This window comes from Dysidea avara, chromosome 12, assembly GCF_963678975.1.
Source record: "Dysidea avara chromosome 12, odDysAvar1.4, whole genome shotgun sequence".
Taxonomy (NCBI): Eukaryota; Metazoa; Porifera; class Demospongiae; order Dictyoceratida; family Dysideidae; genus Dysidea; species Dysidea avara.
In genome coordinates this window covers 6,568,752-6,583,255 of record NC_089283.1, presented here as the reverse complement: position 1 = coordinate 6,583,255, position 14,504 = coordinate 6,568,752, and the positions used below count along the sequence as shown (strand labels likewise).

General features: G+C 35.7%; 1 protein-coding gene across 1 annotated transcript; it reads left to right on the top strand.

The window, feature by feature from the left end:
• Positions 1 to 6,590: 6,590 nt before the first annotated feature.
• On the top strand, positions 6,591 to 8,224 carry LOC136241550 (dermatopontin-like). Its single transcript, XM_066032776.1, has 3 exons — positions 6,591 to 6,884; positions 6,939 to 7,400; positions 8,074 to 8,224. The coding sequence occupies exons 1-3, from the start codon at positions 6,871 to 6,873 to the stop codon at positions 8,117 to 8,119; spliced, it is 522 nt and encodes a 173-aa protein (XP_065888848.1). The 5' UTR covers positions 6,591 to 6,870; the 3' UTR covers positions 8,120 to 8,224.
• The last annotated feature ends 6,280 nt before the right edge of the window (positions 8,225 to 14,504 follow it).

Genomic DNA, 14,504 nt, shown 5'->3' with positions numbered 1-14,504 from the left:
TTTAGTCCTTCTTTGCTCTAGAGGTTCCCAGTTCAGTTTATTTAACATAGCTGTGATGCTAGAGTAGCTTGAGGAGTTGTTAAAGACAGAACGGGTAGTTCTCCATTGTACCATTTCAATTCTTGATATATCTGTTTTAGTATAGGGTGACCACACAACAGAGGTCAAACCTATATGTATTGTGCACAAGTGATTTAATATTAGGGGATCAATTTCTAAGATTTTTCTTTAAGAATGCACGTCACTTTGTTGCAAATATCAATGATGTGATCATGCCAAGACAGAGTTTGATTGATGGTGACTCCTAAGTATTTTACTTTGGTTACTTGATGTAGAATTTGATCATTAAGTTGAATTTCTCTTGTTAGTAATAGTAAGATGTTCACACTTTGAGATATTTAGTAACATTAACCATTCTTGTGCTGAGCGAGCAATACTAGATAAGTCCTCTTGTAGAATTAAAATATCTTCCTCTGACTTAATATCCCTATATAAAATTACATCATCTGCATAAAGTCTAGATATTTTGGTAGGTAGGCCATTAATGTACAATAGAAAAAGAAGAGGTCCTAGCACTGAACCTTGAGGTACTCCTGAAAGGACGACACTACTAATACAGCTATTCTAGATCTCATTATCTGGTAATACTTCTTGTTGTCTGTCCAATCATAAATCGGTCCTCTTATGCCAAGTTGAGAGAGTTTATATAGTAAATGTTGGTGGGAAACTTTGTCAAATGCTTTAGAGAAATCAAGTAGAAGGAGGTCGATTTGGATTCCTGAGTTTAGCTTTAAATCTTAAACCATTTCTAGTAATTGTGTTTCGCAGGAGTGGTTTTTCTGAAAACCATGTTGTTCATTACAAATTATATTATGCAAGTTAGTATGAGCAGATATGGAAGAAACTACTATATGTTCAAAAACCTTACAGCAGATACAAGTTAAAGAAATTGGCCTGTAATTTGTGGAATCAGTTCTTGATCCTTTCTTAAAGACTGGGATGACAAAAGCACTTTTCCAATCAGTTGGGAGTTTTCCTTGGTGGAGAGATGCACTGAATATTAAGGCAAGTGCTGGTACTACAGTATATGCTCAGATATTTCCTTGAGAAATCTGGCAGGGATACATTTAATATTTATACCATAGCTGCAAGGGATTTGCTGATGTATACACCCAAAGCCCGAGGGTGCAGCCCAAGGGCTACAGGTGTATAATATCAGCAAATACCAAGCAGCCATGGTATAAGTGATATATATCACTTGGGGCGCACTCACCAAATAGGTGAAAGAACTGATGAAATCTCACCCCATTTGTTATATACAGTAACATCTGAACATCGATCATGGTTTTAATAGCGTGGGCTAATAGTCATCACAACGTTATCCATACATTAAAACATCATTAATACATTACTATGCCTTCAACACACAATGTTATAAACCTTGCAATTGTTGATGGAGCTTAAATTGTTATCATTTTAGTACTAAGTTAAGCCAACTAACTTCACTATTGGGACAGTAAGTATAACCTATTTCAGCGTAGTAGTAGTAGTTTTGCTGTTCGTGGTCTGTTCAAAGCCTGATACGTGGTGGATAGAAGTATGCATCCACGATCACCCAAACAATTATATTGTGCCTTCATTATCCTTTACTAACAACCAACTAGTCTATCTTAACAAATATACTCCACTTAGCAACCACTACAAAAACGAGTCCCACAATACAAAGCTCTGTGTCGCTCAATAAAACCCCTTTTCAAACACACTTTATGTAACAACTTTAAACAGTCTGTAGGACCAGGTGCCCTACAGACCTTCAGCACTTGTGCTGTAAAGCCTTAATAAAAATAAAAATAAAAACGAGTCAAAGCCTATCATTTCTTTGAACTGGCTGGGCATCAAAGTCATAGGCAAACCACTTTCCCATGATATTGCCCACAGGAAATATGCGAGTTAAACCCCAAGTGGTGCCTTTGAATACCCATGTTAAAGTGGTATATTACAACTGTATACTATCAAACTAAGCTTATAGGCCAATTGGTTAGAATGATATCAGTAATGCCACTAAACATCGGTGCCAATATGATGGTGTGGCATCAAATGCACAACAAACCTAACTTTTTTCTTCATGTTCCTTCCCAAAAACTTCCCAAGTGGCTTAAAGGTGACTGTATCAGTTCTAATGATTAAATTTGTTTTCAGCCAAGAAGATTTAATAGTAAGAATGAAAACACTGTCCAGATTGACGCAATTCATAAACCTTTACCTGCAGGTATTTTCCATTTAGATATACAAATTGGGAGGTAGGACATGATCTTTTGCTAATCATGTAAAGTTTTGAGCAACACTGTTATTGTCAGGCTGCTACCATGAAGCCATTGTAGCATGTCAACAAATGTATATGACAGATTCCCATGGAGAGCATTTGTGTGTGCTAATGCCCCAGTTATATGTATCCAGAGATGTCACAATGTACTTGGACAGAACTGAATGGTACATTTGATTAACTCTGATCCATGCCTACAAACTAAAACAACAAAATGTACGTTGTATAATTACAAAATAGCTACCTAGAAGGCAAGTATATAGATAGTAAGTAAGTAATATGCACATATTTCAAATAATTATGTTTTATTAAATTTAATGCTAACATTGGTTACTTTTAAAATGGTGCTTGCATAATGGCATACACATATAACACATACTGTAACGATAACTTTTCTAGTAGTCATAACTAGAAAGCATTATGGGGTGATCCTGGCTGTGAGTTACAGTGTAACAAACATTTGTTGCCATACAAAGACTAGCTACCCATTTGTTTGCACTCACAAGTCTAACATGCCATTCTCAGCTACCATGTATTCTTACAGTGCATTACATATCCATACCATCCACTATACTTGTCAGGCTCCTTTCTAGATTTTGCTCTGTGGCTATAACTCTCTCTGAGTTCTAAAATGATAGTACACAAAGAAGTCACTGGTAATACGTATCAAGTAAAACATGGAAAACATTACAGAAACATACATAAATTAATAGTAAAAGCTCAATTTTTAAGGTATCTGCCTTCCTGCCCAACTACAATTTCAAGATCATAAAGTACAAAAGTACTACCACCATGTGACACTGTGACAAAATCACGTATGACATGTGCTTATTCAAATATGAAAAGTACCTGTCCTTTGCAACTTGTTTCACCTAATTTTCTTATCATCATTCAATATCCAGACATTAAAGGGACACTGCAACAGTATCAAAGCTATTCAATTAAGCATTATTTCACTGCCTGTGAAATCTTTGCATAACCATAATTATAATGCACTTTTATGACCAGTGAATAAAGAACTTGAGATTAGGTTTAAGATTTGTAACATAAAGGGTTACCCTAAGACTTGTAGCATATCAAATAAATATATACACTATGCACACAAATGCATTATTATACAAGAATAATAAAGATTAAAAAGCTAGTAGGGGATAGATGGATGAATATACAAGAGTAGCCAGTGAAAATCCTAGTAATACAGTAGCTACAAGATTTAATCCCTTCTTTGGTAGCCAGGCCGCTTTTTCTTCTTTTACATTCGGATGGGACAAGCCTTCGCTGTCCTTTACCTCACCTTCAACACCAATCAGAAGCTGCACAGTAGACACCCAAAAAAAACTGGGAATTTGCAGAACAAAAATTGTATAGAGTGCTCACCAAATCCTTTTTCTTCCCGTCCAAATGTAAAAGAAGAAAAAGTGGTCTGGCTACACGAGGTTACTTTTGGTGGCTGAATATACAAGGAGATAAAAAGTCAAAGTATAGGGATTATAAATCTTGTAGTAACTCCAAGTCTGCAGGATGGTTAACAATTCATGAAAGTCCAAAGGCAATTAAACAGCAGAAAATTGCTGCTACACATCCTCAGCAATCCAGTTTGCATGTATCTCATGGTATTCAAGCCTAATCCACCTGCACAACCATGTTATCCAAGAATAGCTCTTCAGTGGTCTCACCTCCTCCTCAGTCTGGCTGTTTCTCCATCTCTTTCTCAAGATTCTGTTCCTAATGTACAAAAGAACTGAAATGCCAACAGAGCAACAAACAAATCAGTTACAAAATATCCATTACTAAAGGCCATCCTATGTAGCCATTGCAATATAGAAAAGTGTTTGTATTGTGTTAGAGAGTAGGACTGAAGGTATAGAGCAGCATTTGTTATAACAGTATAACAGCCCTAATATTATGACACTGGAACAAATATTAAAACACTAGCTTTATATTAAATGGTTTATTGCTAACTGCTTGAACTGCAATTTCTATAGGGAGCCTTTGTATTTAATGAGGTTATGCACATGCGCCCCTTTTGTCTCCTACAGTGCTGATGTTCTTAAATGGGAAAGTATAAGACTTCTTTGTTTATAGTTTTATGTTAGTATTGGAGATATTAGATAGCAAAATAGTTAGTTATGAGGTTTTACAACACACTTCCTGTCTCTGTATATATATATATATATATAGTTCAACTGAATCCGAATATATGTACATATGTAGGAATTAAGGATTCTGTGTGTTTACGTACACCTTGAAGTGAAAGGGGAAAGGATATCTTTTATAAGCAACAGGAAATATGTTAGATACTTTTCCTTAATGTAATTTAAGAACTAGGAAGCCAGTAATTTAGGATTCATGTGCTTATAGGCACTACCAACTATATACTGACTGATGGTCATAAATTCACGTTGATAGGTATTCCAAGTTACCATAAACATTCTCAGTTCCTTTCCCTTTGGTGAAATATGAGGGTTGTTAATGTACATACATGTAAGTAACTACTAGTGCTGAAACGAATAACAATTTTTACTATTCGAATAGTTGTGAACAAAACGACCGAATATTCAATTATCCTTTAAGCTTATACTTCTATTGAACAAGTACTGAAACCTTTTGTTAGGGAGCAAGGTAAGGCCTAAAAGCTATTTCTGTCTTTTCTAAAATAGAATTTTTACAGCATAGATACATCACTTCATTCACAATCTTAAGTTTCAAGGCTGGCTTTTCATCTGAATGTAGTGCACAAAGTGCTAACGATTTTTCGAATAGTGTGTTAACAAATCGAATAGTGTCATACCAACCGATTAGTCAAATAACCGAATAATTGTTTCAGCACTAGTAACTACAATGAAGTTATATGTAACTAGTAGCATAATATCAAGCACAGATTACTTATTTAATACGTTGTCAGCCAATCAGGTAGTTATACACTGTACCTAGGCTTGAGCCTATTATGCTACCATAATTTTGAGAATAATAGGTTACAAAATATAGAGGTCATCCATTATTTTCAGCATTTTGACAAGAATACAGAGAATATACATTAGGGGTGGGAGTAAACCCAAGATGTATGCTTTACAAATGTTGGTCTTAGTTGCACTATATTAAAAATAATTCATAGGTACATAACTGTGGCTAGACCATTTTGTGTAATAGTTTGCAAAGCCAAACTGCGTTCAGCCTACTGAATGACTAGATAAGCTTTCAAGATCTGTCTCTGCATTTTCCTCCAGTGTAAACACCTCAACAATAATATGTGTGTATCAATGTGCAACAAAGAAAACAGCTTCATAATATTATGCATGAAGCAAGTTTAGCACCAATATTTTTATAGCATGCTGTTGGGTAGGGGGAGGGGGTTATTAATAAAGTACTCTCTGCATACTTGTGAAAATGCTGAAATTATAGATGATCCTTTAGAAAGAATAATGCTGGAGTAACGGGATGTTCACAAGCATAATGATATAAAGGATTTACCAACTGGAGTCATTCAGGGGTAAAATCTAAAGATACACTTCACATTTAGTGTGCTATAATAACAATACTGGTATGTCAATTATTTTGCATTTACTGAGATAGTGCAAAGGCACCTATAGATATAGCTAGTTTTTAAAAAAAGACTGGAATATGATGTACATAACCATGAAGAGCTATCAGTTTACTGCATGCTTGATGGTTATTGTATAACTCACTTGTGTTTACTATAACTCATGTCATTAAAGAGATAAACATAAATGGTAAGGTTTATAGCTATATTGTCCCCAAGCAGGTACATATGACTTTACAGTGTACCTAAATAAGCACATGAATCCTAAATTACTGGCTTTCTAGTTCTTAAACTACATTAAGGAAAAATATCAGACATATTTCCTTTTTCTTAAGAAAGAACTGGCCTACCCTTTCCACTTTCATTTTCAAGATGTACACAGAATCCTACACATAATTATATTCCTGCTATTTAAATTACTGTATATAGGTAAGGCACATAGCTAATTAAAATAAATAATTCTTTTCAGCTGGATTCAATTGTGGTATGAAGTGAGTTGTGAAACCTCATAACTAGCTATATTGCTAGCTAATACTTTCAGTACTAACATATTATAAAACTTTAAACAAAACAGTATTATACTTTCTCATTTAAGAACATCACCACTTTAAGAGATGAAAAGGTCCCATGTGCATAGCCACATTAAATATAATGGCTCCCTACAGAAATTGCAGTTCATGAAGTTCGTAATAAACCATTCAATATAAAGTTAGTTTTTGATTATTATATTGTGCTATAGTGTCATATTATAAGGACTGTTATAACAAAGTGCTTTAGTCCTTCAGTGTAGCAAAATGGACATAAAATATTTTTAGAAACTAGTCTATAACACAATACAAACACTTCCTTAACATTGCAATGGCTACATTACTGTGAATAGTCATAGAAATGCAAACATGATCAAACAAACTAGTGTACTCTCTGCATATAAAAGGATCATGCCATGACACACCTCATTCAACTTACAAACTGTTACTATATTGAAGAATTATAAGCTTGAGTCAACATGCAACATTGCTGGTAAGAGTCTACTGCATCATAAAAAATTGATACTTTTTATGTGATGTATTTCAGGTGTACATTTGTAGCTGCTACCATTGCTATTTTAGTAATGACAGAAATAACTTCTTCAACACCATGCAGTGAATTTGGTCAAAGACATGATTTTGTGTGTGCTTCTGGCAAACCAATAATCCATGTGTCTGGCCGTCATGTGCGTGACAATAATGGTAAAGAGGACAGGGTATACTGTTATGGCTGTCGAGCTACATCAAGAAGTACTTCTGACTGCTACGATACTGGTTATGTCAACGAGCTTGATGATACACTAAGCACACAGTGTCATCCTGATTATTATATTTCTGGAGTTTGGAGTGAACGTGATAATGGCAAAGATCGACGCTTTGCCTTCAGATGCTGCAGGGTCAGTGGTCTGTGTACAAGAAATTGTTATCTTGATGGACCAGTTAACAACTTTGATGGAGATATGAACTACAACTTGAAGGCTGGTCAAGTAATTGCTGGTGCCGTTCAATGGTAATATAATAATAACAATAAGGTCAATGATACTTGATTACCAGTTTCTCACTCAGGTTTTTGAAAATTTGATGCGGGCAGGCGGTTATTATTCATTATTCATTATTCATTTTTTTTCAAAAGGCACAACACACATCCAAACATGAAGATTTCTGCCATAAAAACACAGTGATCTACATTGATTACTCAGCTAAAGTATGTTACTAAGTGATTTTTCCATTGGAGTATAGCTGATTACTCTATTAGACTGTAAAGTGACTGCTCTATTAGAGTATTTCAATCTGAAATACCAATAATGAAATTCTATGCGGGTGTATCAAAAGCATGCGGGCGATGACATGAAACTGCTAATCAAGTTTCATTGGCCTAATGGTAATATATTAATAATGGTAATATTGAATGGTAATTGTTGGTGCGCATGACAATAAGTGAACTTTTGATATATCTAATTAATGTAAACAAGCATCCCAGCTTACAGTAATTAGGACTTTACTCCTTCTCATAACATCACTCACACTGATGCATGAATGCTAGCATCAAAATTAAGCATTTCTTTACCTGTGCAGTTTAATTTTATATCCTTATGGTGATAGTTACAAAAATACACACATTTATTTATCGACAATTATTTATACAGGACTAGTGTTATTTGTTTGTTTTATTTGTTATGCAGGGCCAGGAAGTGGTGGTTTCAACGATGTGACTGTGTCGTATGCTGATTGTGGACTGCTATTATATTTGATCACATAACTAATAGCCATGTTTGTTGTACCTAAGCCTGTATGAATGTTGCTACAAACAACACATACTTTATTGCATATCAACTCTGATCATTGTAAATAAAGAGCGCGTTACTTCATTGGCACCTATGTTATGTTACACATGTGCTGTTCTATTATCGCATACCTTGCTTGTTCTTATAGTCCCCCCACCTGGGAAATCATTCAGTGGTATGGTATGCAGGGTAAAAACACACAGGTGGATTATTAACTTTTTAATAGGCCATTCACAAAGAGTTGTACTGGATAGAGTTCGATCCACTTCAAAAGTAGTGGCTTCTGGAGTCCACCAGGGGACAGCCCTTAGGCAATTGATGTTAATTTCTTATCTATATGATGTGTAAAACACAGCACTGTAAAGTTATTTGCAGATGATTGCATCATTTACAACAATATTTTGGGCAGCAAGGCCACCCATTTGCTTCTGGCATCTATGCAATTGCTAAATGGGCAGATACACGGCTGATGAAATTCAATGTATCTAAAATGTTGTTTCATATAATTTACAGAAGCTAGAATATAATACATCGTATTACATATTATCTCAAACACATAATATCATTTTTATCCTATGATAATTAAGTAAATTAATTCAAATTGGATTACTTTAGTGTACCCCAGGTGTCAGTATTGGGCCCTTTGTTTACATAAACAATATTCCTCCACTTAATAATACCACATTAGCTACTTTTATTAGGATATATTTGCTCCATTAAAGATTCATATAAACCTGCTCTTCAGCATGACATCGACACCTTATTTGATTGGTCCTACCCACCCTCAACCATCTGGCTATGGAATTTACTACCTCCTGATGTTGTACACTAACAACCTTTAACTGATTTTAACAACAATCTATATGTACACTATAACTCAGTAATTGAAGTCCGTACATTTGCCCCCAAATTAAATTAATGTATCTGCAGCTGCTGATGTCAATATTTGCACAACTGATAAATTATGCCCAGGGCACATATAATGTGCATGGTACTTAATTGCAACAACCATCTTCAAAATCATTAGGGGACATCATTTTACATCCTCCAGCATGAATGTTAGACAATCTATCTAGTTGACTAACCAAAATCGTTCTGCCAATGTAGCTATATAGCATGTTGTGGAGATATGTTGTGCAGAGTAAAACTATAAGAAAAATTTCCCTTAGTTGTATATAACTTATGCTGCTGTTGCAACTAACCATGATTTTGTTTTCAGTTTCAGCTTGAGAGTTATTTTAACTATACCCCAGCTGGCTATATACAGTCATGAAAATTTAATGTATTATAATCAGGGGCGGATCAAGGATTTATAAAAGGGGGGGCTAACTCAAGGTACTAATCTCTTGGGTAGAGGTGTGCAAAGCACACTTCCCAGCATGCAAAGCATGCTGGAACTAGGGGGGTCTGGGGGCGCATTTTGCTAATGGAAAGGTTTGGGTAGGTACAGACAACCAAGTACATGATGTACCCCTCTCACAATTGCACACATGCAACACTGAATAGCTAGGTGCATGCATGTTAGAATAAGAATGTTGAAAGTGGAAAATTTTGAAATTTGAACGATACAAGATTGAATCTGAGAGCATTTCAATGGAAATTGTGTACCTGAATTAAGTATTGCCATGCATATTAACTACACAAGTAGATGAATGAAGCCCTTTAAACAGACCAATGGACTTCATTGTATGTATAGGTGCAGGCAGATTTGAAAAATTCCATAACAGAACCAACTACATGTTTCCAGTGAATGTTCTATTAGAGTAGTTAGCTGACTGCTCTATTAGAGTATCTCAATCTTGTACACCTCCAATGCTGATCCGGGTCCTTGTTGCATAAACTTTAGCATAAATCCACTGATAATACCTTGGAAAGATGTTTATAAGGTGGTTTTATGAGTATTTGTATTATTAGTGATCATATAATTATGCTAAGACAAAATTTCATTATAATACTCAGCATATTGATCAAGTAAAGCCTAAATATGAAGGGGGGGGGGGGGGGCTTCAGCCCCCAAAGCCCCCCCTGGATTCGCCCCTGATAATATCATCTGGAACTGTAAATTGCAGCTTGTGATCATGAATGGTGGCCTGCAGTCAGGGCTGCCCAGAGAAATTAAGCTAGGGGCCCAGGGCAAAGAGTTAAAGTGGGGCCCCAAGGGCAAGGAGGGTTCCACTCTGAATCACAACTTCAACCTAGTTGTCAGTCAAAGACCAAAAAAAAAGGTCATTACATCCTAACATTGACAATAGCTGCCCCTCACCAACTACATCTCCCTATTTATAAGCTTGTCATACTGCTCCTCTGAAGAATACTGTGACTGCTCTATTAGAGTATCAAGATCTGACTGCTCTATTAGAGTATATCGATCTTTTAAACAGGTATTCAAGGGTAGGGACCCGCCGATTATGCTGGCATAATAATGAGCATAATAGGTGCCTGAAAGCATTGAGCATAATGCTAGCATAATAGGCAGAAAACTTGTGCAATGCTATAAATCCTTGTTTATCAAAATACATAACCAACAAAAAGATCGATATACTCTAATAGAACAGTCAGTAACTCTGTTCTATACCATATGCGTATTTTGTACCGTACGCGTATGGTATGTACCATACACGTATGGTACATACCATACGCGTACGGTACGATTTTCCGTACTATACGCGTACGGTATGGACATACGCGTATGGTACGTACCATATGCGTATTATGCCTTTTCTCAGTGTTTTCTAGCCTTGCCATCACCTAGCTACAATGGGCTGTCTTTACAAGCATTTCTAACTGAGTAAACTTAGAACACAACATAATAATCTGCTTACTACTGAGCTGTAACTATGTAGATTTATTCATCAGCACACACATGCATTTTATCCTTGCCATGCCTATGCATTTCCCACTATAATATTATAGTCCTACACTGATGTACCTAAATCTTATGTACATGATCTCACTTTGTCTGCAGAACTTCACATGAATTTGCAAACTGATACATTACTTTCTCTACAGTTATTATATCTCTTTCCTATACCTCCCTCAATGTTATTGTATCAGCATTCTCCAGGTCTTCCTCTGTTTGAGCAATCATTACAATGTACTTCTTGAGCTCGTCTGATTGTAATTGTCTGCTCAACACTCCTTTAGTGCCACCAGGCATAAATATCCATTTTTAAGTAACAAATTAAAGGTAAACAATAGATTATATGTAGCAACAATAAAATAAAATATTTAATGAAATAATATGCATATATATATGCCCTGAAAATATTGGTTTGATTTGCCAATTATTTAATATGGTTGCTATGTTTTAACCAATCAGAATACAGTATTTTAATGTGTATTTATATGGATAGTTATATCAAAATCTTATGTTTATATTTAGCTACAATGCTACCTCTACTGCAGGCTTAGTGTTTATATCACCATGCATTCCTGTTATATTCATTGAAAAATCGTGAATACCTATATGCTGGCACAATTCTAAAGCCTAACAGAAATCAATGTCTTTTGTCCTAAATAATGCTTTAGAAGATCAAACTTCAAATTTCAGTTTCTGAGTAAGGCAAGGAGCATGCTGCTCTTGTTTTATGTTGAAAGGATAAGGGTACCTTTAAACCCAAACACATTTTTACAAAGTTCATGTATACAAGTATAGAGAAGCCCCTAGTAGAGTTTTTTGGGTAATATCGCTCTATAGTCTTTAATTATTGTACTAATCTTTGACTATCTTCAGGTGTATTTGTAAACACATATGTGTGGGTATTATTCTAATTGTAGGGAAACATAGGCTCTTGGGCAGACCGTTTATAGGCATAACAGACCACTGTATATAATATTATTAATCAATAACTGAAAGTACACAATAACAACTAACTCTTACAACTACAGTACACAATATTAATATTACAGGTATATATGCATAAATTACATTATATTACATCATGTCACATCATTACATTACATCATTAACTCTACATAGCATTATGTGCACTGTTCAGTGTCTTTACCCCAGTGTTACAGGCGTGCGGAGCTAGAGAAGAAGAGGAAATATGAAGAAAAGATCCGTGAGGTGGAGCATGGGACATTCTCTCCTTTAGTGTTTTCATGTACTGGAGGCATGGGACCCCTGGCCACAGTAGTGTACAAGAGAATAGCCACTCTGCTGTCAGAAAAAAATGGACAGTCTTACAGCATGACCCTGCACTGGTTAAGATGTAAACTGAGTTTTTCACTACTTCGTGCAGCCATCACTTGTTTGAGAGGTTCTAGATCTTCCTATCATCGCTTTAGCTTTAAAGAGTCTGCAGCTATTGACCTTGTTTGTGCAGAGGGTAGGATTAGCTCATTTGACTGACTTTATCTTTTGTTAAGTAATAGTTATAACTATTCTATATAATACTAATACATAGACTGTTTTAGACATACCAACTCACTGACGAGCCTCTCGTAAATTTCACGCCGTTGTGTATCCAAAAACAATCACGTGATCGCATGTGACCGAGGACTATCACACTTTCTGTAATTTATGTACTTTCATCACTTCATAATTGATGGTTTTCTCTCCTTTTCACTACGTTGGCGGTCAAGTGTGATTTGAAACCGGAAGTTCGAAGGTTTCTGTGTATAACACAGTTCAGGCAGGGCCGCCCACGGGGGGGGGGGGGGGGGGGGCAACTGGGGCATTTTGCCGCGGGCTCCACCAAGGGCCCCTTGAATAGGGACCCTCCGATTATGCTCATTATTTTACCTATTATGCTATGCTGCACTGCTCAAAAATTTACCTATTATGCTTAAATTAATGCTCAATATTTACCTATTATGCTCAAATTATGCTCAATATTTTTACCTCAGTTCCCATGTTTTTCTAATAACTTTGCATTTTATGGAAAAGCAGTAAGTGGTTGAAGCACAGACTGTAAATCCTTGCTTGTCAAAATACATGTCACAGAAAAGATCGATATACTCTAATAGAACAGTCAGCTACCTGATAATTTTATTGGAGTTGTTCTATACCATATGCGTATTTTGTACCATACGCGTATGGTACATACCATATGCGTATACGAGTACGGTACAACCATACGCGTATGGTACGGAAAATCGTACCATCTGAGTATAGCTAACCTGGTATGCGTATAACATCAAGCAGAAGGTTTTTGCATTGCCGTACCTATTGACTACGCCGGATGGAACTCTGCTTTCATTTCTTTTCGGGAAAGAGGGAGGGGGAGGCGCTAGTCTCGCTTAGCGGTTTCTGTTCAGTGAAGACCGAGATATTCTAATAGAGCAATCATATTTAGCTATTCTATTCTCTAGAGCTGAGATGTATTTAGCTTTACTGTGATTAAGATATAATTTGCTTTACTGCATGATGCAAATTAACCACCTTGTTGATATCCCAGCAAATCCATTTCTGCGTGAGACCCATATCCAATGTACATAGTACCAGAGGTCATAATATGAGATTTATGCAACCAATGACACGGATTGATTCTTATATGTACTCCTTTTTCCCTTCAGCAATTAAAATCTGGAATGATCTACCCCAAAATGTGATTGACTCCAATTATATTGATCAGTTCAAACAAAAACTAGCAATTATTTAATTTGTACTTGTATGTATGTTGTGACCTGTGCATGCACTAGACTCTAGTATAGAGGTCTATACACAGTATTACCAATAATAATAATAATAAACCTATTTAAACTAAAGCATTCCTTAAAGTAAAAGAATATTGATGGCATGATATCTTGCATGACTATATATAAGTGATGAAACTGACATCTTTATTTAAGATAAAAACAATCATGAATTCATCACACTGTTGGCAGATCCGGTCTTGAATTGTGTTAAGTCCTGCTGATCTGGTAGGATCTGATGGAATTCTACATAGTCAAAATTAATAAAGGTCAATCGTCTGGGTTGGAAGCTTTACGAAAAACATGATAACACCTAGCTACATACAGTATAAGTATGAAAAGTATAAATCAAAGGAAGGGGATTAAATATAATAAGTCTTGATTTATACATAGTCATTGGTGCATAATCTATAACAATGTATCTCGTTGTCTGTTTAACATTTCATTTCATCAAAGTATCTGACAGTTCCACTAAATACAATAGTGCCATCACCCATACAATTATGATGGTTTATGTAAGCACCTGCACTGTAAAAAATGCCACAAAATGACAAAAAGCATACGTTGTTTCAGCAGAACTGTTAATTGCTGTTTTAACATTCTAGATGTTTTAACAAAAAGTGACTGTTAGTGTGATGACAATTTTTTACTTTAACAAGGAAATGATGTTACAACAACAAAAATTCCCT

Bases quoted from the DNA above. Each gene is read 5' to 3' on its own strand.
- LOC136241550 (XM_066032776.1), top strand. The intron at 7,401-8,073 runs GTAATATAATAA...TTTGTTATGCAG, and splicing joins ATTGCTGGTGCCGTTCAATG to GGCCAGGAAGTGGTGGTTTC.